Source organism: Bubalus bubalis, chromosome 3 (assembly GCF_019923935.1).
Source record: "Bubalus bubalis isolate 160015118507 breed Murrah chromosome 3, NDDB_SH_1, whole genome shotgun sequence".
Taxonomy (NCBI): Eukaryota; Metazoa; Chordata; class Mammalia; order Artiodactyla; family Bovidae; genus Bubalus; species Bubalus bubalis.
In genome coordinates this window covers 164569622-164596227 of record NC_059159.1, presented here as the reverse complement: position 1 = coordinate 164596227, position 26606 = coordinate 164569622, and the positions used below count along the sequence as shown (strand labels likewise).

Genomic DNA, 26606 nt, shown 5'->3' with positions numbered 1-26606 from the left:
ATGAGGCCAAAAAAATAAGTAAATAAATAACAGGCACTGAAGGAAAAACATACATTAAAAAAATTTAAATATATGTGTATGCATATTTACTTTTTTAGAGCCATCACGCCAGGTTTCAGATCTCAACTCTTGGAAAAGCAACTTAACCTTGGAAAACCAACTTAACCTCTTTCTGCCTCAGTGTACTCATTTGTAAAACAGGTTAAATAAGAAAAAAGGAAAGCAAAATAAAAATTATGGTAAGAACCCAGGTCTCCCGCATTGTAGGCAGATACTTTACCATCTGCACCACCAGGGAGGTCAGAAAAATAGTACAGATAAACTTATTGGCAAAGTAGAAACAGAGTCACAGATGCAGAGAACAAACCTAAGGTTACCAAGGAGGGGGTACACATTAGGAGATTGGGTTTGACATTTATACACTGCTATGTATAAAACAGATGACTAATGAGAACCTACTGTTCAGCACAGGGAACTCTACTCAATGCTCTGTGGTGACCTAGACGGGAAAAAATCTAATAAAGAGTGGATATTTGTATACGTGATTCACTTTGCTGTACGGCAGAAACTGACACAATATTATAAAGCAACTATACTCCAATAATTTCTCTTTTCTTTAAAGTGTTGTAAAGGCAGGCAGCGCAGTGGTAAAGAATCCGCCTACCACTGCAAAAGACGCAGGTTTGATCCCTGAGTCAGGAAGATCCTTTGGAGTAGGAAATGGCAACCCACTCCAGTATTTGTGCCTGGAAACTTCTATGGACAGAGGATCCTGGCAGGCTGCAGTCCATGGGGTCGCAGAGTCAGACATAACTAAGCATGCAGGCGTGCATGCAAAGGTCAAATTAGATAATATATGTAAATGCACACAGAACGGTGCCTAGCACAATAAATATGAGCTATTTATCACTGCAGATTCGAAGAGTCCTCGCCTAAGCATTTAAGAATGTGAGCCATGGGCCATCAAGAGGCAGTGCCCCACTTGGAAAGATGGCCAGAGTGGGTGAGGCAGGAGAGCTCCAGCATCCTGCATGCCTGCCCTCTGCTGCCCTCCACTGCCACACTCCTGGGAGTGCCACCCTCAGCCATTCTGGTGCCGCCTGCACCGGATGGTTGGTACAAAGAGTCATCTCTGTGCATTTCACCTTCCCTAGAAAGTGCAACGGTTCTGGCTGCAGAGTGAGAGAAGCCCAGTGTTGCTGCAGGAACCTGGAGAGGGCAGGGGAGCTGGAGGGAAAGAGTTTCTGGGAGTGGACCTGAGCCAAGGTCGAGGTCAGGGAAGAACGTGGCAGAAGGCACCTGGGAAGGACTCGTCCCCCGACCCTGAGGCCGGCCTAATTGGTGTGCTACGATGGGCTCTACAGGACCTGGAGTGGAGGGGGTTCCCTCTGAGGGCCACCATGTCCCTTACCGCCTTCTCCTCTGTCCCTGCCGGCAGTCTCCATGGCCCGGGGTACAAGGAGACCGTGGAGAAAACCCCTCACTCTCTGTTAATAAATGAGCACCTCTAACAAACCTCCGAATCGAAAGTATAAATTGTGTGGAGGGGGTGGGGGCAGAAAGGCATGGGGGTGTATGGGATCCGCTCTCTGAGCCTGCAGCACCCCCTCCTGGCAATGCCCAGGACTGCCAGCATTCAAGAGCTCAGTGGAGAAAGGTGACCCTCGTGACCAGGCCAGTCAGCCCTTTCTCAGAGGTAGCAAAGAACTCGTCGTGGTCACTTGGCCACTGCTTGGCTTGGCAGGTGGACAGAGCCAGGGCAACCCGGCTCCTTGCTTTTGCTTGGTTCCCTGTGGCTTCCAGACACTAAATCTGCACCTTGCCTCACTCTGTGTGGATGGACGCTGAGGGCGGTGCTGGGTGCTCAGGACCCTGGCTGACCTCACCCTGGGGCCATGGCTAGGTCCCAAGATCCCATTTTTTATGAGTGTCTGTCTAGGGTAGGACTGGATGCAGCCCCTTCTCCCTGCCTCTGCCCCTGGCCCACTGGGCAGGGAGAATAAGCCAGAGGACAGGGGAAGGAGAGGTGTGCAGGGACCGCTCCCCCGCCCCCATCACTAGGGTGAGGACCATAGATCTTTCCAACGTACAGGTTTTTGCTCTTTCTCTTCCGGGAGGTGTCATCATCGTCCCCTACTGTGTCAGGCCCGCTCATCTGCAGAGAAAACACAGACACGTTGCAGCCTGGGCTGTTGTCTGAGCAAAGAAAGGCTCAGGGATCTAGCAGGTCCCACCAACCAGCCCACCCCCACCTCCATGCTCCCACCCCTTGAAGAACAGTGGAGGGAGGAAGACCCCACTACCAGGAGCAGCCTGTTCTTGGAGTGTCCTCCTTGAGCACCTAGGAACGCAGCTTGAACAGAACAGCCAGAAACACAGCGCTCATGGCAGTAGGGCAGGACAGAGACAAAGCTTCAGTCAAGGTTCTACTGTGTGACTTAGCCAACTGCTGTCCCTCTCTGAGCCTCTAGTGCTTAATTTCAACATGGAGATCATAATGACTAACCAACTCAGGATTCTGAGGTTTTTAAAGAGACCTGGGATGGGTCAGCAGCGTGTTAAGTGATTTATTACATAGAAGAGCACCTCTCTTGCCTTCAGAGCTTCCCTGGTGGCTCAGATGGTAAAAACATCTGCTTGCAATTCAGGAGACCCAGGTTTGATCTCTGGGTGGGGAAGATCCCCTGGAGAAGGAAATAGCAACCCACTCCAGTACTCTTGCCTGGAAAATTCCATGGATGGAAAAGCCTCGTAGGCTACAGTCCATGGGATCGCAAAGAGTGGGACACGACTGAGCGACTTCACTTTCACTTTCTCTTGCCTGTCTCTTAAAACTTTCCATGGCTCCCAAGTACCCTTGAGATAATGTCCAAACTCCAGGACATGATGTACAGGGTTTACCATCTTCAGGTCTGGGCAGAAAGCTCCGTATCGCCATCAGTTACAACTCTATCGGTTATCTCTCTGGCCTGACCCCTGCTCCAGCAACCTCTTCAAACTGCCCTCCAACCAAAACCATTCCAACCAAAAACCTTCCCAGCCGGGCTCTGTACATGCTCTTCCTTCCATGGGAGATGTTTTGGTGACTCTCTCACCTCCCATTCCTTCCAAGACCCAGCCTCAGCAAAGACCTAGACCTCAGGTAAGCTGCTTAAATGCCTCCTGACCCAGGAAGCCCTCCTTGACCCCTAGACCAAGCGTGTGCCCTCTTCACCCCTTTGAGGTCCCCGCTGTATCCAACATGGCTTCTCTCCGATCTGTCTTCTCTAATGGAGTGTGAGTTCCCAAGAGCAGGGCCCCTGTCTGCCTTCACCTCTGTCTAGGTCACCTTGATTGGGCCTGGTGTACGTTAGGAGCTCCAGAAATACTTGAGTGAATGAAAGAATCAAGGGAGAGGGAAAGCAGGTTGGGAAGGATGTATCTTGAAGACTTCACACTGCTTGATTAATGGCCTGCAATTTTATTTCCTGCTGTTCCACTGAGCCCCCAGATTCTGCCCTGCCCTACCTCCACCCCCCTTCCCTTTGCCTATGCTGTGCCCCCTTCCTGGAAGGCCTTCTCCTCGTCTGCCCAGTCTTGACACCCTCCCAGCCTGTCACCCCTCCTCTCCTCCACACCACTGCAGACTCCCACCGTCTCTCCTGGGGCCGCCCTCTGTTGCCCTGCCTCTGTGTGTCCATCCTCCTCTTGAAGAAATCAGAGCCCTACAGTGCCACCCCAGGGCAGAAGCACAGGAAATGCATCGAGATGTTGGAATAGCTGTGGCTGAGACGTCCTAAGACATGACAGAAGACCACCAGGTGTGACTCTCAGCTCTGACTCCTCATGAGTCACACCTTGGATCTCAATTTCATTTGTAAAAGAAAGAAAATGGGCTGAACTTTAAAACACCATGTTATCAATCCTGGGAGGAAAAGTGGGCTTAGTCCAGATATAGCTGGAGCTACCAGCCTCAGTGGGGCAACGACCCAGAGATGGAAGGATGGATGGATGGATGGATGAGTTATAGCTTCATTCATGGAGTTCATGCTATAGGCCAGACCTCAGAATGGACATTATCCAGACACTGTCCCATTAATCTCAGAGTAAGTCCATAAAAGTAAACAAAACCTCAGAGAAGTTAAGTCATCTGCCCAAGGACACCCAGCGTTTACGTGACAGCTGGAATCTAGGTCTCTCTGAATTTAAGGCCTGTGTTTCTCCGCCAGAGGATGCTGGTACTCAGATGCAAGGACGGGACACATCTTGAAGGTTTTCAATGAACGACTCAGGGGAAATGCCGCCTCCTTCCTGAGAAAGCTGCCCCACCAAAGTTGTAAACACGTGTGTACGTGCACACACGGGCACACGCCCAGCTATGGTACGGGACTCCGGATCTACAGTTTGCAGGCTGGGTATGGATGCTGCCTCCACTAACTTTGGAGACGTTCCCAGACTTTCTCAGTTTCAGCTTCTTGAGCTCCAGCAGAGGCATCCACCCTGCTTTTGGGAGATTCAGCAGGATAAAGTCTGGGCCCCCAAGGCCCGACTGGCACACAGGGCGCCCTCAGGAACTGGGCGCTGCCAGCATTCACCGCCCAGGGGTTTGGTGTCACTGTCTCCCGTGCACACAGGTCACAGTTGTCTGGCCTGGCCAGGCAAGGCCTGAAGCCCCCACCCGTGGGAAAGGGCCCAGAGCACTGGGCTTCCTCCCATTTAACCTCAGCTTCCGCACTTTATCGGCCCCACACAATGGGCCTGGGGACCACTCCCGCCCCGCCCGCCACCCCCAGGCTCTGCACTGCTGGGAACCAGGCTCTTCCTTCCACTGCTGGGAGGGGGTCATCTTCTCCAGGGTCGGCTCTCATCAATCAGCCTGAGAGAAGGGCCAGGGAGCTCAGGCCCTGGGAGTCCGCCCCCAAAGTAGCCAGCGAAACCCACACACCAAGGGGGTGCTGTGTGCCAGAAAGAGACTGAGACAGAAAGTCGGGGCTGTGATTTCCAGTCTCAGCTTGGCTGCCAAGCCTCCTGTCTCCGGGAGCTGCAGTGAGGCCTGCCTGAGGCTCAGCACACAAAGGGTCTCTCCTTCCCATCTACTCCCCTGCTCTGCTCCTTGGCTCCTCCGTGCTGCAAGGTGACTGGAGATGAACCCAGAGCCACTCAGCCCGCCCTTCACTCCAGACAGGTCCCTGAGGCCCGCCCAGCTCCCACCCGGCCACCTCCAGGGACTGGAGGAATAATTACCGTTTATATTGTAACTATGACTATTATAATAATCATGGAATAAGAGTTAAATGCTAAACTGCCTGGATTTGAATCCTAGCTCAGTCACTTATTAGCTAATCGACTTCAGCCAAATTATATCCCCTCTCTGTGCCTCGGTTTTTTTTATTTGTAAAATGAGGATAATAATTGGACCTCTCAAGGGGTGTTGTGTGGATTAATGAACACCTGCGGAAGTGCTTGGTAACTAGTAGCTATGGTGGTATGGACTGTCTCCTGCCATATCAATAAACAAGAAATCTCACAGCCATCAGTGATCTCTGGCCTCCAAATGTGAACGAGGGCTCCCCAAACTGCAGTCCAGCAGATGCTGCCCGCCCCCCGCCTCTGCCCCCCCTACAGTGACTGCTGAGGAGCTGGGGAATGCAAGAAGCAGCCATCTGCCAACTCCTCATGAAACAGGATCGGCCCCAGACAGCTGAGGTGCACACGCAAGGAATGAATTCAGTGAGCCCAGAGGTTTGCATCTTCCCATACACAGAATGCTAAATTCCTTAACTTGATACCTGATCTTTGATGTTCAGACTGTCTGCAGACTTGTATACAGCTTGACTTCCCCTCCTGTCTCCTTGGAGCAGTTTTCTCAGATACAATGAGATGCTATCTCCCAGGCTCCGAGTCATTCCCACCAAACAAAATAACTCTCTACGTTCAGGTTGTAACTCTATTTTTTTAGTGGTTCGAGCTGTTACTCACTACGTGCCAGGCAGTGTGCTAAAGCGCTGTGTCATACTTTCATTTAACCTTCTCAACAATTCTAAGAGCTTTTTGCTGTTATTTCCCCCCAGTTTACAAAGCTGAGGAAACTGAGGCCCAGAGCTGTGTGCTAAGTCACTTCAGTCATGTCTGACTCTTTGCATGGACTGCAGACTTCCAGGCTCCTCTGTCCATGGGATTTTCCAGGCAAGAGTACTGAAGTGGGTTGCCATTTCTATTTGCCCGGGCTCTCTGAGCTGGCCAGCAGCAAAAAAAATTTCAGGTCTGGCTGCAGACCCCACCCATGACTGAGGGGTCTCCTATAAGCAGGGCCTCACCTGATTCCCCCTGTTGGTCCTGACCTGACTTCTGGGGCCACGTGGCCATGCCTGGCTCCTCTCTCTGACCCAGACCATCCTGGCAGACCACATGGAACTTTGCAGAAACACTGGGGCTAAACTCTACACTTATTTGTTTAGACAGAGGAATGAATCCTTTAGGCTTTTTCAGGTAGGAGGCTGGAAGGTGCTATCATGCCTTGGAGCTAGAAGGCGTCTCAGGGGCTCCCTTGTCTGAACCACAGCCTAGATGGGAACCTTAGGGCAGCAGGGCGGGCACCCTCCCCTGGCAGCCTCTGCCCAGGCTGGCTTCCTGCAGGAGGGGAGAAGGAAGCAGCGCCAGGGAGGGGCCACAGCCTCTTCTCTCCACTGTCAAGGAATGACCCATGATTCTGAGCTGAGCCAGGCCAGGCTGGGGTGAAATTCACAGATGCTCTTGCAGTGTCCCTAACTCCCAGGAAAAGGACAGACACGGGCCCAGAAAATCTGTCCTGCCGGACCCTTTTGGGAGCAGCCGGCAAGACGCAGGTCTGGCAGCAGAGGGTGCTGTGGGACAACTCAAGCCGGCACAAGAGCCAGCAGCCTCAGGATATCCCTCGGGATAACCCCAGGGGATCTTCTCTTCTCTAGACCTCAGGCGGCCCACCCGTGAGATGATCGCGGCCGAGTGTTCCATCTCTCAGGTCTGTCTGGTTCAGAGGGGAGGGGTAACCTGGGACTGTCACCTCTGTGACAGATTGCACTATGGCCCGCCTCGGTGTAGCCACACGGCAACACAATGACTGGCGGAAGGCCACAGGAGCTCTGTCTGGCCCTCCTGGGTCTCATTGTATCACAGGATGACTACCGTGGGCACAGAGCTGTCAATATACTGCAGCCGTCTTGAATCCCTGGGACAACTCCCTGAAGACTTAGCCACTCCTGTTTTATAAGAGAAAATCGAAGCTCAGGAAAAAAAAAAAAAAAAGCTCAGAAACTTGGCCAAGGTCTCAAGACCAGGAGGGAGGAGGCAGAGCTGAGACTGAACCCAGTCTGTCTGACTCCACAGCCCGAAGACCTCACCCCTCTCCTCTTCACCTCTTGCCTGGCTCTGCCTGGAAACTGTGGTCGGTTGGCATCCGTGGACCCTCCCTGAAAAGCCACGCCCAAACTGGGAAAATGGAAGTCACAGGAAAACCTGCCGCCTCCCCCAGCGGCCAGTCCCCAACCCACTGCCCCTCACCTGCTAGAGGTGTGCAGGGTTTAGGACAGGCTCAGAGAGGACTGGACAGGGTGAGGCCACTGTCCAGCTCCATCATCATGTGGCCTGGGACAAACCCTTCTCCCTAGGCTTCAGACTCCCCACTGTAAGATGAGTATAACTGGTCCCAGCTTGCGGCAGTGCCATGAAGGCTACAAAGGGGGCGTGGGGGGCGGGAGATGCCCGGTGAATGCCGGGAGGACTGCTACTGCTCTTGCTGTCCTCCTTTTTCTCATCACAACCATTGTCGTCAGCATGACCCCCTTTATGGAGGACCTAGCAGGAGCTGAGTGCCAGGTACTCTTCTGAATGCTTAACCCAAGTCAGGCTCTTTAATCTTCCCAGTAACCCTATGATAGAGGTACTATTTACTCATAATACCCATTTTACTGATGAGGAAACAGGCTCAGAGAAGGGCAGGGATTTGCCCAAGTCCCACCGCCAGTGAGGGATGGAGGGGGACCAGGGTTTCTGTCCAGCCTAGACTGCACTTCCGCTTGACAAGGGTTAGCTTCTTACTGAAGCCGGCTGTCTGGAAGGAGAAGAATATGAACAATGCTGAAGGACTCGAGGCCTGGCAAGCAGAAGCCGAGTGGTAGGGTGGCAGCCTCTGAGGTCCCTGCCAGCTCGTCACTCAAGCCCAAGAAAGGAGGCAACAGGCCAAAAGAGGGTGGGAGATGGGAGGATGCCAGTGGGAACCTTCAGCTCCCAAAGGAGGAAGCTGGGACGGGAGAGAGAGCTGTCCTAGGCATGCTGGACTACCAGGCGGAAATAACTTCCCCCAAATTGGAGCTGAGATCAACTGGTTTGGGGAACTAGAAATGTATGTGAGAATGTGTGTGAATGTATCTGTATAGAAATATCTGTACTGGAACAAGAGCAGATGGGACAGAACTTGGAAGGGTCTGGTGGGGACAGTGAGATTGGGAGGCCCAAGGTGGGTGTGGGTCCTTAGACCTCAGTCGTCATCCAGAGGAGAGTGTCCAGGCCTGGCCTGAGTCGGCCTGAAGCCTCACTTCAGTAGGACAGAGGTCTGGACTCCTCCCTATAGAAACTGACTCCAAAAACAATGGCCTGAGATGGTGATACTCAAACTACGGGAAATGTCCCAATCCCTGATGGACTGGTTTAAAACGTAGGGTCTGGGCACTGCCCCCCGGAAATTCTGATTCCAGCTTCTAGGGAGGGGAATTAGAAATCTATATACTAATGACCTCTTCCCCTGATGATTTCGGAGCACATCAAAAGTGCTTACAGATGAGGAAATAGATCCGTCCCCTTGCCTTTGGAATTTAGTTCTAATTCCTGGACATGAAGTTTAAGGCCCTTTTCTGGAGGGCCCCAACCTACCCTTCCAGCATAGGCACTTTTCAGCAGAAGGTGTTATCCCTCGTGCCGAGCGGCCTTATTGCTAGTGGCTGAGAAGCTACAGAGGTTTCTGAGGCCATGTCTCAATTTGGTGGGGAAGTGTGCTGGAATCCATTAGTCATGTCTGCCACAGGTTTAGAGGCAGGAATGGCAGCATGCATGCCATGCATCAGCCATCCATGCACTGTAGAGATCTCTTGTTCTAGCTAAATTAACTTCTGCAGAGTCTAGTCTAGGTCATGTTCTTCACAGTATGCCTACCTCATCCTCTCTGTTTATTCTAAACCTGCTCAACTTTCAAAGCCAAGCTGAGGAGCATCTTTTGCTAGAAGCCTTCCCTGGTGGCCCTATGCCCTGGGGTCTCTCCTCCCCGAACCTGCAGGACCACCACCCCCCGCCTCACAGCAGTTGTCATAACAACACCTTGCACCCCACTGACTGTTAGCACCTCCACAGCATTTGCCTGGCGCCTAGACTAATGACATCAGGCACCGAGTTCTTTAGAAGGTGAAGTGAAAGTGTTAGTAGCTCAGCCATGTCTGACTCTTTGTGACTCCATGAACTGTATCCTCTGTCCACGGAATTCTGTAGGCGAGAATACTGGAGTGGGTTGCCATTCCCTTCTCCAGGGGATCTTCCCAATCCAGGGATGGAACCCAGGTCTCCTGCATTGCAAGCAGATTCTTTTCACTGTCTGAGCCACCAGGGAATCCGCAGGCTCTTTGGGCTCACCCTCAGTTGCCATGGGTTGTAAGTGCTATTAATCTCCGCTTTTCAGAGAAGACACTAAGGCTCAGGAGGGCTGAGCGGCTCACCCAAGACCACATAGTAAGTGAGGGACAGAGACCAGATTCAAACTGGCTAGTGGGCCTCAAGGGCTTCCTAGGTGGCTCAATGGTAAAGAACCCGCCTGCCAAAGCAAGGGATGCAGGCTCGATCCTTGAGTCAGGAAGATTCCCTGGAGGAAGAAATGGCAACAGACTCCAGTATTCTTACCTGAAAAATGCCATGGACAGAGGAGCCTGGCAGGCTACAGTCCATGGGGTCACAGAGTTGGACTTGACTGAGCCAGTGAGCATGAACACGGATGGGCTTCAAAGCCATGATGCAGTCTTTCCACTGTTAGGCCACCCCGCTGGCCCACACAGAGAACACATTCCTCACAGGCTGAGATCAGCCTCTCGCATCTCTGTGGCCCCTGCTGTGCCATGGAGCACAGGGCCTGGCACACAGCAGGAAATCAATAAACACTTATTCATCTATTTATAAATATTTGCAAGAGACAAAGAGCATGGTGGTTAAGAGCTCCAGCCCTGGAGCCTCATTCTAATTCTGGTTCAGACATTTATAAACTGTGCAACCCAACGTGAGTGACATAACCTTCCGGTACCTCAGTTTCCCCATCCGTAGCAGGCAACAACAGTGTCTACCTCCTAGGGTGGCTGTGAGAGTTAATGAGTTCATAAAAATTGCTTAGAATAACACCAGCATGGAGGAAACACATGTTGTCACGCTTGTGGGCTGACAGGTTTCTAGGCTGGCTAGGCTTGGACCAAGTGTAAGTTATAACTATTTCTCCAGCTAGCATGTTGGATTTTATAGATCCAAATATACCTGCTATACTTTTGGTGGATTCCCCCGGTAAAATAGAGCTGTAAGAATATCTGGAGTCAGAAAGTCTTGCATTTAAATCCAAGTTCTGCCTTCTTTGTCCCTCTGAGCCTCAGTTTTATCATCTGTTAAATGGGTAGAAGGCTTATTGGAAGGTTGAGACAAAAGCAGAGGTGGGACAAAGCCAAGATTCATTCCCTGCAGCTCTTGGACCCATCCAGCCCTGTCATGTACCCTGTTCCCCTCCACCCTTGGGCTCCTTACCTTCCTGTGTCCTGTGAAGAAGAGGGAAAGGTGGTGCATTGAGCCTCCATTGCGGCCCAGTTCCTTCTTGAGGGTGCGGGGGGAAGGCATGGCCCAGGTGGACGCAGTGCCCTCGCCATCCGAGCAGTGCAGGGTGGTGTCGGAGGAGAAACAGGGCCCACGGTTCTCCTGCAGCAGGCTGCCCTCGCTGTGCGTCCGGCGCCGCAGCGAGTTCTGCACGCGCAGCGAGAGGCCGCCCTCGGCACCTGGGCCCGTCTCAATCATGCTGCTGCGCTTGGCCTCCCCGCGTTCTCCGTAGTTGTCATCGCTTGTGTCCTCGTCCTCGTCCTCCTCCCCCTCCTCAGCCTCCTCTGCATCCTCCTCATCACCCGAGCTGCCCCCCTCCGCCCCTGCCTTCTGGCTGTAGGTGCTATCCAGCCGGACCTCGGGGATCACGAAGTTTGGCTTGTAGGCCACGGGCGGGTTCCCTGTGGCTGCTGGTGGGTCCCCAGAGCTCGTGGTCTCCTCAGCAAGGGGCTCAGATGCCAGGGGGCCCTGGCCGGGGGGCAGGTCTTCACGGGGCAGAAGGTCCTGGGCAGGGGGTTCCTGGAGGGCAGGGAGGTCTTTACTGATTAGAGGGTCTTGGCCAGGAGAGGGTTCTTGCCCAGCAGGAAGGTCCTGGCACAGAGAGAAGACTGCGGCTGCAGGGTATTCCTGGCCTGGTGGGGAGTCCTTGTTCGGCGAGCGTTCCTGGCGCACAGGAGGTTCTTTGCAAGAAGATGAGTCTTTGCTGGGTGTTGATTCTGGGCCAGCAGAAGGTTTCTGGCCAGAAGAGGAGTCCTCTTTGGGTGGAAGCTCTTGTCCGGGAAGAGGCTCCTGGCCAGGAGAGAGGTCCTTGCTGGGTGAGGGGTCCTTGGCACCCGGCCCCTTCCCTTTCTCCCCAGGCATTTCCTTCTTCTCATCCGCCTCTGATCCCTCAAACATCTGTGAAATAAAGAGAAAATGAGAAAGGCTTACAAGAGGAGGCTACCATGCACGAGTCAGCGTCACAGAGACTGAAAATGAGGCGGCGATCCGCAGCCCACAGCCCGTACCCCACGGTGTGAGAGCCGAAGCGCCCCGTGGAGACCCAACAGCCCCTTTGGCTTAGCTGAATATGGGCTTCCCACCCTCACTGCCTTGCTGGAAACTTGCGCTCCATCAAAACATGGTTGGTCATTTACGGGAGACGAGGGAGAGGTTAGTTACCATTATATGGCTTCTCTCATATGCCAGGAGCCATGGCAGATTAAACCCTGCTTATGTAATGTTCCCCGGGGGCTTTCTTGGTGGTTCAGAAGGTTAAAAAAAAAAAATCCATCTGCAATGTAGGAGACCCGGATTTGAGCCCTGGGTCGGGAAGATCCCTTGGAGAAAGGAATGGCAACCCACTCCAGTATCCTTGCCTGGAAAATCCCATGGACAGAGGAGCATGGTGGGCTACAGTCCCTGGGGTCACAAAGAGTCAGACACGACTGAGTCACTAACGCTAACATGTAATGTTCCCAATGGCCCTCGAAGGGGAGTGTCACGGTCCCTCTGTGAGTAAGTCAGTCTGTGAGTAAATGAGGAGCAGACAGCCTTGGCCTTCATGGACCAGAATCAAAACAAGCCCCAAGCCAGAGCAGCTACCAAGTGAGAGAATCCCAGACCCAGCCAAAGGATATCTTCCACCTAAACCAAAGCCTTTCAAAAGCCTTAGTGAGTCATTTGAAGAAGAACTTGCTTTGAATGTTGAGCTTTTTTTGAAACTAGTAAACTGGAAGAAAACCAGAACTTCAAAATACTGTGCATACCAGTACTCGACAAATGTCATAGACATGTGGAACCTCACCGAGAGGGATCACCCACCCCGTGCTTTTTAAACTATGATTGGAGGAACCTCAGGAGTCGCACGTACAAACAAAAGAGGAAGCATTCCTGCCTTACACACCACCCTCAGAATCCTTGGAGTTTTCGCTGGGGTCCTGCAGATTTCATTTGCAAAGAAGAAAATACTGCCCTTACTCCGAGTCTGAAAAGCAGCTATCTCACAGGAAGACTGGGGCTCAGAGAAAGTCAGGGGTGCCCCAGCATCACAGCCACACTTGTGATACTTGGGCTAGGGCTAGGCTGGGCTCCCCCCATCACAGTCGAGGACCTGGAGTGCTGCACCGGGAACTGCTCAGAGCCCAGGTTCCGTCCATGAAGAGGCCACAAGGACACAGAACTAATGAAAGAGGAAGATGCCACACACGTATGAGAACTGTACAGATAAGCACACGCACACACACCCACACACACCCACACACACACACAGGTGCAGAATTTCAGGGTAAATGCCTCAGAACATAGGTTAAGAGCTCTTACTGTAAAGACCACTAATGTCCATTTGATGGATGAAGAAGCTGGGCCCAAAGAGCAAGTACTTACCCACTATGGCACAGCTGCCAGAGACTGAAAGGCCATGCCTGCAGCTGGGAACTCTTTTAAGCCCTGGGCCGGCCAGGCCTCACATCTGGGAATAAGGGGCCCAGCTGCAGCCCAGGGCAACTGCCACACCCACGTGTCAGGGGTCAGAGTGGCGTCTGGGAGCACCAGAGTGGATGTGAGAGGCCAGGGGGATAAAAACCACTGCCTGGGAGGATGAAAGTGAAAGCCCCTCCCACCTCCACCTCCTGGGTTGTGGGAGGGAGAAAGCTGCTGAGCCAGGAGGGGGAGCCTCAGAGGACTGCAGGATGATCTGGCCAGAGTTTGGTTCCCAGGTACAGGCAAAGACAGGGGCCCACTTACCCCAAGGACTGCCTGCCCTGCAAATCCTGCCCGCAGCTCCACGGTGAAGACTTACCCACCCAGAAAACCCTCAGACCACACTGCCTCAGACCTGGGAACTTTGGCGAGCCCATATCCCCACTGCACAGATAGGGAGACTGAGGCCCAGAAAGGAGAAGGGGCCAACCTAGAATCACACAGCAGGGCCAGGAAGAGCCAGTCCCTAAACCCTCTGGACCTCTGGCTTGCCACCTATGAAATGGGATAACCAAGGTACCCAAGCGACACACGAGGAGAGTACACTATAAAAGTCCAAAGCTCTGAAATGGGATGGTGGTGGTGGTATGGTGGTTGTGGTGATGAAAACATTGTTCACGAAACTTAAACAGTGCCACATCTTTCTCATGGACCCCTAGAAGCAAACTGTCAGGCTCCCAGAATCGAAGTTGGCAATTGTGATTCCAGGCACCCCCAATCCAGGAATCTCATCTGGGAACCTTAGTTTGTTCCCAGGGGGGTCAGAGAGACTCTCCACTGAACTAACAGGAAGACAGAGGGCCCAGCCTGGACAGTGACCTAGGGACTTGCCCAAAGGCACCCGTAAACGCAGGGCTAAGCTGGGGTTAGAGCCTGACTCCTGGCTCTTTCTTCCCAAGCCCCCTTTGGATCTCAGTTTCCAGGGCAGCCCAGCTCCTGCCCGTCCCCTCCCACCAGCGAGCATTCTCCGTCAAAAAAAAGCAAACTGTGGGCAACGCCAGCTCCCTGGTGTCCCACATTCTCTCACCTCCCCCTCTGCCAGACCCCTCCATCTGGAAGCACGGACAGTTGGAGCAGCAATTGGTGCCCTGGGGAACTGGCACTGGGCCCTGAGAGAGGAGCAGGCCACCCTTCCCCTTCCTGGGGGTGGAGTGGGGCCACGGTCTCCACCAGTAGTGCCTGCAGCCGAGCCGCCTGCCCCTCGAGAAAGTGCAGCACCAGACCCAAAACCAGAAATGCGAGTCAGCCGCCTCTGCCAACGGTGCTCCTCGAGGCCAAAGCAAACAAAGCCGGGAGGGGAAGTGCCTCTGTCCCCAGGGCCCCCCCTACCCCCCCGCCCCGGGACGCTGAGAAGCCACTCAGGACCCAGGGCTCTCACAGCACCCGTGGTTCCTGCTCAGACGGCCCCAGTCAGACTTTGGTTTTGCTTCCAGCAGTGTCATTTCCTAGCTGTGCGAGAATATGGCCAAGCCTCCCCGAATTCTCTGAGCCCTGATTCCTTACCTGGAGCAGAGCCGTGATATCACACCAAACTCACAGGACTAAGTTCATGCTCTTCACAGGGCCTGGCCCACAAGAAGCATTTGATAAAGCAGGAGCTATTCTTAGTCTAGGCTTATCTTTGTCATTGTTGTTGAGTCGCTCAGTCGTGTCTGACTCTTTGTGCCCCCAAGCACTATAGCCCGCCAGGCTCCTCGGTCCATGGGATTCTCCAGGAAAGAATACTGGAGTGGGTTGTCATTCCCTTAGAGATCAGGAAACTGAGGTCCCAGAGGCTAAGGAAATCACCTAAGAAATGGGAGGCTGATTCAATACTAGGACTCCTGTCTCCCAGTTAAGCGTCTCTCCCCACTTCCCTGGATCTTTACACACAAGGGCAGGGGAGCCCCAGGGGTCTAGACAGAGGGGGAGCAGGCTGTGAGCAATGGCCCTTCACCCAGGCCCATCCCCCACAGGGCAGACATTGGCAAAGAAGAACCAGCTCAGAACAGACCAGGTTGTTTTGTGTGAGCGCCTGAGTAGGCTTGGTCAGATCTGTGTTCCTGGGAAAGCTGGAGTATGGGGTACCTGAGGGGGTAGGGGGCCTCTGGAACAGAAAACCTCAGAAGCCTTAGGGGAGAGGGTAGCAAGTGAAGAGAATTAGGACGGGAGAGGAGAGAAAGGTGAGAGACGCGTTACAGAATGGACGCCAGGCATGAGCTGGTCCTGGGAGCAAGGAAACGACACAAGCAGAGCCGAGCTGTGTGAGACTGCTCTGGGAGGGCTGACAGGACGCGGGGGTGGCGGGAGGCCTGGGGAGCACGCGTCCACACAGTCATTCATTCTCCGGGCACTGAGTTAGGTCCTGGGGTGGGGGTGGGGACAGCAGAGGCCAAGTCAGACGCAGTCGCTGCCCTCCCCTGAGCAGAAAAGCAGAAGCTGGACAACTGGTCTCGAGGAATGCGGTGAGCGCTCTGAAGGGACACCCCGTTAGGCAGCTGTTACAACAGGTTGGGGTGCCAAGAATCCAGCCAAGGCAGCCCAGAGACCAGCTGACTCGCCCAGGGCCCTGGGTCCGAGCCTGCCGAGAAGCTGCCCTTGTGCTGCAGAGAGCGTGTATCTCTCCCATCCATCATTTCTTTGGCTCAGCTGGACCAGGGTTAATTCTGTGCATGTCTCGCCTGCTAGAAGCACACAGGAAATGAACCAGGCCTTCTAAATGGAGCTGCTGTTTAGGATATAATCAAATCCTCTCCCCATTCCAATCCAGGGCTCGGAACAGGCTGGGGAAGGGTGGCAGGTGTGACACCCAGAGGCCTGGCTCACACCACCTACGTCCCCTGGGCCCTGTGGTGGCTGGAAGTGACTTGCCCAATGTCACATAGCTACTAAATGTGGAGCCAGGTTGGCTGACCCCAAAGTCAACCTGCAGCTCTAATATGACTCATCACCTCCACCACAGATGCTGGGCTTGCATCTGCCCTTGAAAACCACTTCCTGCATTGGGCAGGGCAGGGCTCGGCTGGGGTAGTAGAGGTTGGGGTTTGGGGTGGGGGGCGGTGTGCCAGGGTTTGCCTCTATCTCAGGGTGGCCCTTCCACAGAATTTTCAGAAAGAGCCTGGACAGAAGGCCGGAAGACCCCGGCTGGAACCCCTACCCCATCATTTGCTAGCTGTGAGATCCCAGGCGATCACTGTTGGGGACCAAGCCTGAGAAAGGACAGGAAATAGCTCTGTGAAAGGGAAAGCAGCTGGACAAAGGGAGAGGCCACGAGATTCCCACCCGGCCATTTGAGCTCCAGGCTTGCCTTTTGGGATGGGGGTGCTCCTCCGAGTTTGGCAAGCTGGCTCAATGCTGGCTTCCGGGAACCCCCGCTCAGCCTCAGTCCAGCTCCTCAGGCCTGGCTTCTTGACCCCCGGAGGCTGGAACCACTGCCCTGCTTCTGCCACTAGCTCAGGGGCCTCCAGGCCGTTTCCCTCCCCAGCCCTCACTGTGATGGGTTCGGCAAAGTCCAGGAGGAGGGAGGCAGCAGGTACCTTAAAATGGGGAGAGCTCCAGAGACAGATCCCTCCTTCACACTTACTGGCTGGGTGACCTCGAGGCTAACTTCTCTGGCCCCAGTTTCCTTAGAGGTAACATAGCAAGCCGGGGAGGAGTGACTGAGCAGACATCCACCCAGAGCTCAGCCCTGGGCTGGTACACGAAGCACTCCGTCAGCGGCAGCCAGGACCACCGCAGCACGGCCTGGTTCTGACATTTCCTCCTCTGGATCTCCTCCAACTGAGCCGACGACCCCCTCCTCTGCCTGTGTCCTGCTCATCACACCCTACTCCGGCCCCCTCCCCCGTGCACCCCTCCACTCCCTAGGCAACAACCATCGGATGACACCCGGTACCCGCTGCCAGCCCAGACCTGTCCTCTCTCAGAATGTTCTAGGCTCTGTGGACATCAGAACAAGAAAGACATGATCCTTGTCCTGGTGGAGCTCACACGCTGGAGAGGAAGCACTGGCGTGAACCAGGTCATCACCCACAGAAACAATCTGAAGAACTCTATGATCCATAACGTGAAGGAAAACTGCAGAAAACAGAGGGGCGTGTGGCAGAGGTGACCCCGTGAAAGGGCCCTGAGGCAGAGATCCACTCAGGGGGCAGGGGTGGGCTCACAGAGGAGCAAACAGCACAAAGGCCCCCAAGCCTGGAGGGCGAGCGCCCGCGAGGGCAGAGAGGACACCTGGGTGGTTGGAGCCCAGGCACGAGAGGGGGACCTCCTTCCGAATGGCCCACCAGTGTCTCCAACTTGACACGCCCCATTCTGAACTCATGACCTTCCCCAGAATCCATTCCTCCTCGCGGAGTCTCTGAGTCAATCACACCCACACCAGGTGCCCGAACCAGAGGCCTGGGTATCATTCTCTCTTCTCCACTACCCCCATGGCCAATCAACAAATCGTCCTGATTATCTCTTGTAAAATCTTAAGAATCTTTCCAGTGGGGTTGGTTATGTGTGTGCAGGGACAGGAAGCATTGGGAACGCTCTGTACTTTCCTCTCAATTCCTAAAACCACTCTGAAAAATAAAGTTGATTAAAAAAAAAAGAAAAAGAAGCCACTCTCTCTCCCTCCACTGACCACCACCTGCTTCAATACCACATCATCTGGTCCTGGGATTGACACTGACCTCCCAGCAGTGGTCCACACCCCTCTGCTCACTCTCTGCATCCTGCCAGAGGAGTCTTCTAAATGCGAATCTGACCCTGTCACTCCTTGGCTTAAAAACCCTGGTTCCCCAGGTCCCTCCAGACAAAGCCCAAATTCTGTAGCCCTAGAAGAGTCTGGGCTTTGTCTCTCCCTCTAGGCTTACCTCTCCCCACTCCCCATCTTAAGTATTGATGATAAATGAATGAATGGGCAACCCAAGAAACTTCACAAACCATCTAAATTGTTATTACTCAAAGTAATAACTCATGAGCCAGCAGCAGCAGTACCTGGGAGCTATTACGAAATACAGAATCTCAGGCCTTAACGAGATTAGAATCCACATTTAAAGATCCCAGGTGATTCATTTGCATATTAAAGTCTGCAAAGTACAGATCCAGCCTATCGGTTCTCAATAAAGAGACATACTTTAGAATCATCTGGGGTGCATTTTAAGAATATCTGTAACTGGGTCCAATCCCAGACCTACTGGATAGGAGACCCCAACAGGAGGGCCCAGGCATCTTGACTTTTTTCGACTCTCAACTTTCCCCCCCAGAATTCTGGGGAGTTGCCTCCATTAACAGACAAGGTGACTGAAGCTCAGGGAAGGGAGGCAATACGCCCAAGGTCACACAACAGAATCAGGACTAGAATCCAGATCAGAACCCGGTATGGTACCAATTCAAATACACAGTGTTCCCTCTGTAAGGAAGCCCATAAAGCAGCAGCAGCCCCTGGCCCACGATGGGTAGCCATCAAGCCCACTGGAGTCAGCTAGCCCGTTCACACTCCCTATGAACAGAGGACCAAATGCAGGAGGAGAGAGGGGAAGGAGGAATTTGACCACACACTGAAAATTCTCTGTCCCTGAAGAATCACACCACAACCCATGGAACCGTCAGGGGCTCAGGAAGGCAGGCAGCACACAGTAGCGGGGAACATACCCATTGTACTGAAAGCAATACTGAGGAACGGAGAAGTAGCTCACCCCCTTCAGAACCTCTCCAGACAAAGCCAACACACAGGGAAGAGGAAGCCCTGAGGACTGCGAAGAGAGGGGACCCCTTTTAGAAACTGTCCCTCCTCTTGGCGCTGCCACCTGGCTGAGTCAGAAGAACATGCCCTCAGGCCTGCCCTGTGGAGCAAGAGATGCAGAGATGCTCGATCCCCTCTGGATGCCCAGTTTCTCACTGGGCAGTCTTCCCTCCAACCCTGTAGCCCCAAAGACCCCTTCTATGCCCCAGCCCTCTTCTCAACTGAAAGCCATGCGCGTGGACAGCAGAAGTTCCCCAGCGTCTTCCTGACCCGGTGGTAACTGATGCCTCCGCCAGAAGGTGAGTGCGGCCCTGTGGGCCTCTCCGGCCCCACCATGGGTCTCTCTGCTCAGAAACCCATTCTCCTGCGGGCTCCACCACCACTCCCTTACCCCAGGGCACCTTCCTTCTCTCCCCGATCCGGGTGTGTGCACCTGCACTTTCTCATTTCCTTATTATCCTGCCCTCCTCAAGTCCACTTCCTGCCCATCCCATGCAGCCCAGTTAAAGGCTCCCTGGGATGCCCTAGCTAGAGGGCTCTTTGCTCTCCTGCCAAGGCCCGGCCTACGCTGCTCGTGTGGCCCTGGGCAGGCTCTGCTTTGGCTCATCAGGACTGTGTCCCAGGCTGACCCACCTCACCCCCACCCCCACCCCCAGAGTTACTCAGCAAATACCTACCCAGAGCCAGCCACGTGCCAGGGCCTGTGCAGGGCACTGGAGCCCAACAGTGGCAAGACACGTGTCTCTCCCTGAAGGTGCTGGGGTCTATGGGTGAGAGCACCAGGTAAAAGGCCCATGTCCATCTCCCATCCACCTACCATCATCTCAGTGGGTTATGGACGCATAAAGGCAGCAGGAAAGACTGGGGTGGCTCTTGGAGGAGGTGGGGAAGAGGATAGGAGAGGGTATCCAAGCCAAAGCCAGAGATGACATGGAATATTTGAGGAAGCACAGGTGGTTCTGTGGAGCAGAAGCATGGTTATGTTAAAGAATTCGGACTTTATTCTGAAAGCAATGTTTACTCAGCGTTGTAAAGACAGGGAAGGTGGAGCTAGAGATGGTGAAAACAGAAAGCAATGGAAAAAGAAGAGTGAAGACGGGAAGAGCGAGACCACTCAGCGAGCCTCTACTAGACTGCCGGCACTGACAGGTGCTGTACACACGCCTCACGTCCAGCCACATTATGAGGTCAGTATCACTGGCCCCATTTTGCAAATAAGGGATCCGGGACTCAGATAACATGTAAAACTTATGCAAGTTCAAAAACTGAGTAAGAAAAGGAGTCAGAATGCTCTGCCTGGCTCTAAGCTGCTCTTCCTGCGGCCCCCTGACCTCCTTTCCTGCCCCCTTCACTCCCTCTTCCTCTCTCCCTTCCTCTCTGTCTTCAGAAGACCTTACCAAGCTCCCAACCTGGGCCCGGCCAGGCAGTGCTGAGCAATTCCAGATGCCTGATCCCTGTTCTTACCCCCAAGTTAGTGGAGATTGAGGGGCGGGTGTTTGACTCACCCGGTGGGCAGAGGCCTGGTACAGAATCCCCAAACCACCTCCCTCCCAGGGACCCCTTGATGTGTGGGAAGAGTCAGAAGCGTGTGGTTTCTCTGTGATGTTCTACACTAGGTTGAGCAAACGAGAAAGCTCTGCCAAGCCAGAGGGACCCCAGAGAAGGACGTAAATGGCACTGTGGTCAGGAGGCGAGGATCTGGACTCAGGCAGGGTGGATTGAATCCCGCTTCTTAATCGTGTAGCTGAGTCAGTGGTACCTCCCTCGCAGGGATGCTAGTGGGCAGGAGGCAAGACCTGGGGCATAGCCCTGCTTGGCCCATGGCCATGACCTTCCTCTTGCGGCTCAATTTTCCCTCATGGCAGGCACTGGAGACCAACCCCCAAATCTCAGGCTTAACTCCAAGCAACAGCTTGGAGAATCGGGGAGCACTTTCAGAGCCAGGGGTGGAGGAGAAAAGCCTACTGCTGATGAAGAACAGGGGTCTGGAGACAGGCAAATCCAGGTTCCTATCCCGGCCCAGCCTCCTCCTAGCTCAGCGCCCTGGGGTAGGCTGCTTAACCTCTTCAAGGCTCAATTTTCTCATCTGTGAAATGGTGACAGAGGTAGCAAGTACCTACACCATGGTACAGTTGGGAGTCCACCCAGACAGAAGGGCCTGGCATGTGGTAGGTGCTCAATGTGTGTGTGCTAAGTCACTTCAGTCACATCCAACTCTTTGAGACCCTATGGACTGTAGTCTACCAGACTCCTCTGTCCACAGGATTCTCCAGGCAAGAATACTGGAGTGGTTTGCCCTGCCTTCCTCCAGGGGATCTTCCCAACCCAGGGATCAAACCCACATCTCTTACTTCTCCTGCACTGGCAAGCGGGTCCTTTACCACTAGCGCTGCCTGGGAAGCCCAGTACGTGCTCAATAAACATTTGCAATTGCAAGGAGGTAATCATATCTCCTTCTTTCATCATCATCATCACCTGTCCCCTCCCCTGCTTCCCACCCCAGGAGAAGGCACTTGACATATTCTGACTGCAGCCCCACGGTGGAGGAGCTATTATCTGTACATTTCAGGGCAGAAGATTGAGGCCTATCCGAAAGGCCCTGGAGGCTGGGGGTAGCCGAGCCTGTGCTCAGCTTCTCTTTGGCTAGGTCAGTCTGGCTCACTGCATGGCCCCAGGTCAAGTGACTCTCCTCTCCAGGCCACCCTCTCCCAGAGGGGATCTGTCCAGCTCTGAATCTCAGCCAGCCTGGGAGGGTCTGTTCTCAGGGCCCAAGGCGAGGCCAGGATCTTGGGGGTGCATCGAGGGCCGGAAGAGTAGAAAACGCCCCCTTTCCAGAGACCCATCCCTACCCTTGTCTGTCCGTCGCGGTCCCTAAAATACTCCTCCTTCAGTGCCTGCAGTTCTGGGGGCATCCGGGTGGGGGACTGGGGTAGGGGTGGGGGAGAACACTTGAAGGTTTATCTGGCTATGGGACTCAGCTGCAAACCTGCAGTCAAAAGTCACCCTCCAAGGCCCCAGGCACCTCCGCCTGCTACCTCCGCCACTGCCTCCCCAAAGCAGACACCCTGTGTCTCTGCTGGGGCTGATTTCAAGGCTGGGTTTGTCTGGGTTGACCGTCTGCTCCAAACTCACTCTCCTTTCCTGGGGATCCTGAGTACACTCCGTGTGCTGCTTAACCCTCCCCTTCCCTCTGGGACAGTCCAGCTCCCTCCCCTGCGTGTTCTGTCCCTGCCAACCCACCTCCCCTCTTCCCTCCAGCCGAGCTGAACTGTTGGTAGTTGCCCAAACACAGTCTCCTCTCAGGCATCTCTAAACCTGTGCTCACTGCACTTCCTCCCCTCCTCTGTCCACCTGAGAACTCCTACTTATCTTTCAAAACAGCTTAGCCACACATGCATTGCCCTTGATTTCTGACAAAGGTGATGATGACCGACAGTGAGAAAGGATGATCTTTTGAATAAATTGGATATCCACCCAGAGAAAATGAGTCTTGAGCTCAGTCTCCACCCTAAGAATCTATTTCGAGTGGATTTTAAAGCTAAATATGAAACATAAAACATCCAGAAGATAACATTGGAAAATATATCCAAAACCTTGTAACAGGCAAAGAAACAGGATTCAATAAATATTTTCCATAGAGACAAAGATTGGCAGGTTGGACCACTAAAATGAAGAACTTCTATTCTTCAGAAGACACTCTGAAAAGAGTGAAAAGGCAAGCCACTGAGTGGGAGGAGATATTCGTAACGTGCATGTCCAACAATGAACACATATCCAAAATATTTTTTAAGCTCCTTCAAATTAATAAGAAAAAAGACAGAGGATCCAACAGAAAACTGGAGAAAAGATTTGAACAGGAACTTTGCAAAAAGATTATTCAAATGGACAATCAACATATGAAAGGGTGCTAAACCTCATTAGTCACCAAGGAAATGCAAATGAAAGCCACAGTTAGATATCACAATAGCCATTGTCAAGTCTGTTGGTAAGGACTTATGGAGCAACAGGTGTTCTCCTACGTTTGTTTGAAGAGGGTGTACTGGTGTTACACTTTAGAAAATTATACAATGGAATCTACTAAAGCTAATTATATATAACTTTATGACTCAGCAATTGTAAACCTTAGGTATTTGCCCAACAGAAAAGTATATTATAGTGTACCAAAAGACATGCATGAGAATATCCGTAACAGGACCGTTCATGATGACCGTCAACGGGCAACAACCCAAAAGTCTGTCGATGATAGAATGGATATAGTCACACAATGAAATACCACCCAGCGATGGGGGTGAACAAAATAAGACTGCGTCCAATAACACTGACAGATTTCACCATCAAAATGCTGCTCCAAAGAAGTCAGCATAAAAGAACACACAATCAAGGATTCCACGGATACAAAATTCAAAACAGGCAACACCACTCAATGAGAGAAGTCACTCTTTGAGGTGGTAGCGACTGAGGTGGGTGGCAGTTAGGGGGTGGGGGAGGTTTCCAGGGTACTACAATGTTCTGTTTCTTGACCTGGGGAGTTTGTTCACCTTGTGATAATTCATTAGCTACATACTTCCATCCTTGAAACGAAAGATGTAATTTAACATTGCAACTTAAAATTTATTTAGAGAGCAAATGAAAGCCCTCATCCCGGGGTCTGATGGCACCTTCCAAGTAATTCCTCCCTGTCCTCCCTCCAAAAGCTGCTATACCATCTTCTGTTCAGCAACTGCCGGCTCTGTGTCGGGTCCCGTGCCGAGCACCTCACTCCACCCACAGCATCTCATCCAACAACAGCCACCGGTAAAGGAAGGTGGCAGGGGCACCCCCACGGCCCCCATGACTCAGTGCCAGCGTGCACGAGCCCTCCCTCCACACACATCATCTCATTACCCCAGCGAGGCTGAGCCCTTGCCTAAGGAAACGCAGGCACGGAGAGGCTCTGGGTCTTGCCCCACTGCAAAGTGGGGAGTCCCGAGCCAGGCACCTGCACACAACATTATACAGCCTCCCTGAGATAAGCCGGAGTAGAGACATAGAGGTGATTCCTATGGCTGGGTTAGAAATCATCTCTCCACCCTGGAGGGGTGGGCACACTGGGATGGAGATCTGTTCCTTCGATGGACATCCAGATGTGCATCCAGATTCAGTTTCACCTCCTGCAGGAAGCATCGCTGGGGCTCCCGGGCTGGGTTGGAAGTCTCCCCAGGGTTTCCCCTCCCCAGGCCTCCCCACTGAAGCTGTCTTGTTACCATCCATTACATACCCATCCCCAGCACTAGACTGAAGACTGGAACTATAGCTCCAGCCCTTGGCCAGTGCATGGTACATCGTAGGCATCTGACACGTGCGGAGGGAAGGGACGGAGGGTGGGGGCAGAGAATGCAATTACAGAGCCGCTATTTGAATCAACGGGGAACTTCATGAATTGAGGTCTGAGTACTGGAGGTTTCAGAGCTCTGCGTGGACACAGTTAAAACCATTAACCTGAGAAGCGGGATAGACACACCACCTTCCATTCCATGTTCCTCCGTGCGGTGGTCTCCAGCCTTTTTTTCAAGGTTGTGGCCAGCCACCTGGCTCCCAGAGGCTCTGCCTAGCTCTTCCTCTGCCTCTCCCCTGCCCCCTACCCTCTGCCACCCTGCCAGGAGTTATCCGAGTTCTGCTATTAGCCTGAGGCTAATCCCACCAAGAGGCAACCCACTCCCATATTATTGCCTGGAAAATCCCATGGAGGCAGGAGCCTGATGGGCTAGCTACAGTCTGTAGGGTCACAAAGAGTCGGACACAACTTAGCAACATCAACCCCACCAAGAGGTAACCAATGATACCACAGAGAGCAGGGGCTACGTAGGGGAGGGTGCGCCTGGTTCCAAATAACTCACCACCACCCCCTCTCACCTTTCTAAGTTGGGAGCCGCTGACAGTTTTTCAGCCTCTGGAGCAGAGGGCACACCTGGAAGCTCTCCACACATCTGGAGCCACGACCTAGGCCCCTTGCCAGAGGAACAGTCTCCTGGGACCCCTTTCCCTCTCCTCCATGCCTGGAAGCTCCAATCTCTCAAGCGGCTCGGCTCGTGGCTCCAGCCCGCCTCTCCCCCAGTCCTGCCCCCACCCAGCTGGTTGTGCAGGCAAAGGTGGTGGCTTCCTGGGGCTGAGCCCGGCTGGCCTGCTGTGAGCAGCTCCAACCTCTCCAGGCTTAGCGGGCTGAGCCATAAGCAGCCTGTTTATCCCTGGGAGGAATGACGGTTTTCCCTGAGCAGTGACATCTTGGAAACGGCCTGGCTCCACAAACAACAACAAACCTCCCAGCCTCAGCCCAGGATCCAGCTTGAAGGAGAAGGCTTCTGATGAGAAGGGCCTGAGGAACAGGTTGGGGGCCGCTTCCCCGAGAAGCCCAACCCTGGCCTTGACTGATGACTCTCAGGACCCAGGAAGAGGAGAGGGTGGGCAGGGAATGGAAGAGTCTCTGGATAGCAGGAAGGGGCCTGGCACTACCTGGTGCAGTCCCTGGTTGCTCCAAAGGGGAAATTGAGCCAGAGAAAAAAGAAGATTGGCCTGAGATGATCCAGCCAGCAGGGACCAGACTGCACCTCAGTCTCCAGTCTGTTGGCCAGGCCAGGGCTTTCTCTACCATACACACTGCTTTTCCAGAGGAAAAAGCCAGTAATGTGGGGGTCCTGGAAAGGAATGCGTCACTAAGGGGGTCCCCCAAAAGTGAGCACCAAGATGAAAGCCAGGTGCTCTGAGTCATGCAGCTGGTGTGATGGAGAGAAAGCTGGGTGGGGGACTCACAGATCTGGGTTCTTGTCCCCACTGTGCCACTGAGTTGCATGGAACCTCAGGCAAGTCCTTCTTCATCTGCCTCAGGCCCGCATCTGGCCAGAAAGTAAACACACTCAGCTGTTCTGGGGCCTTGGGAGACCAAACGGGAAGTGGCTTTCAGAGTCCCCTAGGTTCCCCAGGAACCTAGCGTAGCGTGGGCACTCCCTCCTTAGCTGTATCTCTTTTGGGGAACCAGGCAGACCACTGGTTGAGAACCACACACCACCCCTCAACCCTCCGATCCACCTCCCTGGTTGGCACCATCCCGGTGGGGCCCAATCTGAGCTCTAAGCTGCCATAGTCTATGGGAAAGACCAGAAGTACTGCATTCAAACCAGCTGGGGCTTGTCCCTTCTACCCTCCATGGCCCAGGCCATAGTGTAGACACCACACCACCCAGCCCAGCCCAGCCCAGCCTGATCCCTGAGTGGGCTTTCCCTGTGGGCTCAACCAGGCTGAAGCCAAGGTTTTCCCTGCCTCATCGCCTATCAAATCCCATCCCCCAACCCTTGGCCCTATGGGAACCATCCCGACGTGAAGAAATGAGGGCCCCTCCAAAGTGACTCCCCATCGGAGCCCAAATTGGTAGTGCCCACTGTCTGCCAGGCAGAGCTAGGAGATGAAGAGGAAGAGCTGACTTGGACATCAGAGCCTGTCCTCAAGGAAACCCACCTGAGCCCTTTCCTATCACACCCGGAGCCCCAGGCTGGACCCTTGGGACCAAAGGATGAATCAGGCTCAAACCCCACGTTCATAAGACATGAAGCAACCA

General features: G+C 53.5%; 1 protein-coding gene across 9 annotated transcripts in view; it reads right to left on the bottom strand.

Annotated features, from left to right (window-relative positions):
• RGS3 (regulator of G protein signaling 3) overlaps positions 1–26606 on the bottom strand; it is a 142609-nt gene that overhangs the window by 5283 nt on the left and 110720 nt on the right. For all 9 annotated transcript variants that reach the window (XM_044940486.1, XM_044940487.1, XM_044940485.1 and 6 more), the window contains 2 exons: positions 10780–11742; positions 2091–2155 (listed from right to left, as the gene is read on the bottom strand). In XM_044940486.1, the coding sequence (XP_044796421.1) occupies positions 2091–2155; positions 10780–11742 (1028 nt within the window). The remainder of the gene's footprint in view (positions 1–2090; positions 2156–10779; positions 11743–26606) is intronic.